This window comes from Polistes canadensis, unplaced genomic scaffold (genome assembly GCF_001313835.1).
Source record: "Polistes canadensis isolate GaletaPanama2010 unplaced genomic scaffold, ASM131383v1 scaffold_3, whole genome shotgun sequence".
In the NCBI taxonomy this organism is placed as follows: Eukaryota; Metazoa; Arthropoda; class Insecta; order Hymenoptera; family Vespidae; genus Polistes; species Polistes canadensis.
Window position 1 is genome coordinate 895855 of NW_014569550.1, and position 1244 is coordinate 897098.

Genomic DNA, 1244 nt, shown 5'->3' on the forward strand with positions numbered 1-1244 from the left:
GGTAAACCAGGTGGACCAGGTGGTCCGAGCGGTCCGGGCGGCTTCCCTGGCGGTGGACCTGGAGGTCCAGGAGGGCCAGGTGGACCAGGAGGTTATCCTGGTAGTCGTCCAGGTAGCCCAGGAGGGCCTGGCGGACAAAATGGAAAACCTGGTGGATATCCAGGTGGTCCAGCATACTTAGCACCTAATGGACCTCAAGGACCAAGTGGTCCAGGTGGTCCAGGCGGTCACGGAGGTCCGGGAGGACCAGGATATAGACCAGGTGGGCCATCATTTCCCAGTGGACCGTCAGGTCCGTCGAGACCTGGTGGTTTTCCTGATGGTAAACCATCCCCAGGAGAAACGCCATTCCCGCCTCAAGGGCCTTCGAAACCAGAACGCGAATACTTGCCACCCCGAGTCGGTTAATCTTATGAATTATTTAACTGCGTTAATTTAAAATTTCACGCGTAACAATCGCCGTTGGTGATACTTGAACCATATTGTAAATACAAGCCTTCTTACCTTTTAGCTAAGTTAAGTAATATGCTATTCATTTCGATGGATAATTTAATCATTTCTTTAACGATATTTGTTTCGTCGTGCAGGTTTCTTTAAAGTAACTTTTAATGTTACCATTAAGTAAGTCTATTTTTTTACTTTTAGTTACGAGTTTTAAATTATTTTTTGAATTACTTTAATCTTTTGTCTTTTATTCTACAAATTAGTTTTAATAGATCGCAGATTTAATTTTTCGTTTTGTTTCATAATGCAAAAAAACCTATATTAAAAGTGAATCTTTTGTTCTATAAAGCAACTCAAATGGACGTATATTTTATATTTAAAAAATATTTTGTAGAAAGAAAACAATGATAGTGTTATATTATAGGTATTTTTAAATTCACTTACTCGTAACGAAAAGTTAGTAGCAGAATAACTCTTAGAATAAGACAAAATTAAGCGCGATTAGAGAGAACAGTAACGAAATGATCGTTGGAACGTATCTCGCAAGGTATTATCACACGATATATATTTATTTATTTCGATATTAACATGTAATATCGATATATTATTAAATCGATTCCCATATCATTTAGAAACAAAATCAATAGAGGCAATTAATTACTCGGATCTTGAATATCTAATTATCTCATGTTTTTGATAATATGAAGGACACACAAGTTAAACAAAGATTCGAATATTATTCTCTGAACAGTATCATCCTTATCTGTTGCAAGGAATGAGATTTAACACACATAATTATA

At 37.3% G+C, this 1244-nt stretch overlaps 1 protein-coding gene across 1 annotated transcript in view; it reads left to right on the top strand.

The window, feature by feature from the left end:
- Positions 1 to 616, top strand: part of LOC106785727 (collagen alpha-1(III) chain-like) — an 18126-nt gene extending 17510 nt beyond the window's left edge. Inside the window, exon 5 of the mRNA XM_014746423.1 lies at positions 2 to 616. Within this exon, the coding sequence (XP_014601909.1) occupies positions 2 to 408 (407 nt within the window). The 3' untranslated portion in view covers positions 409 to 616. The remainder of the gene's footprint in view (position 1) is intronic.
- Positions 617 to 1244: the final 628 nt, after the last annotated feature.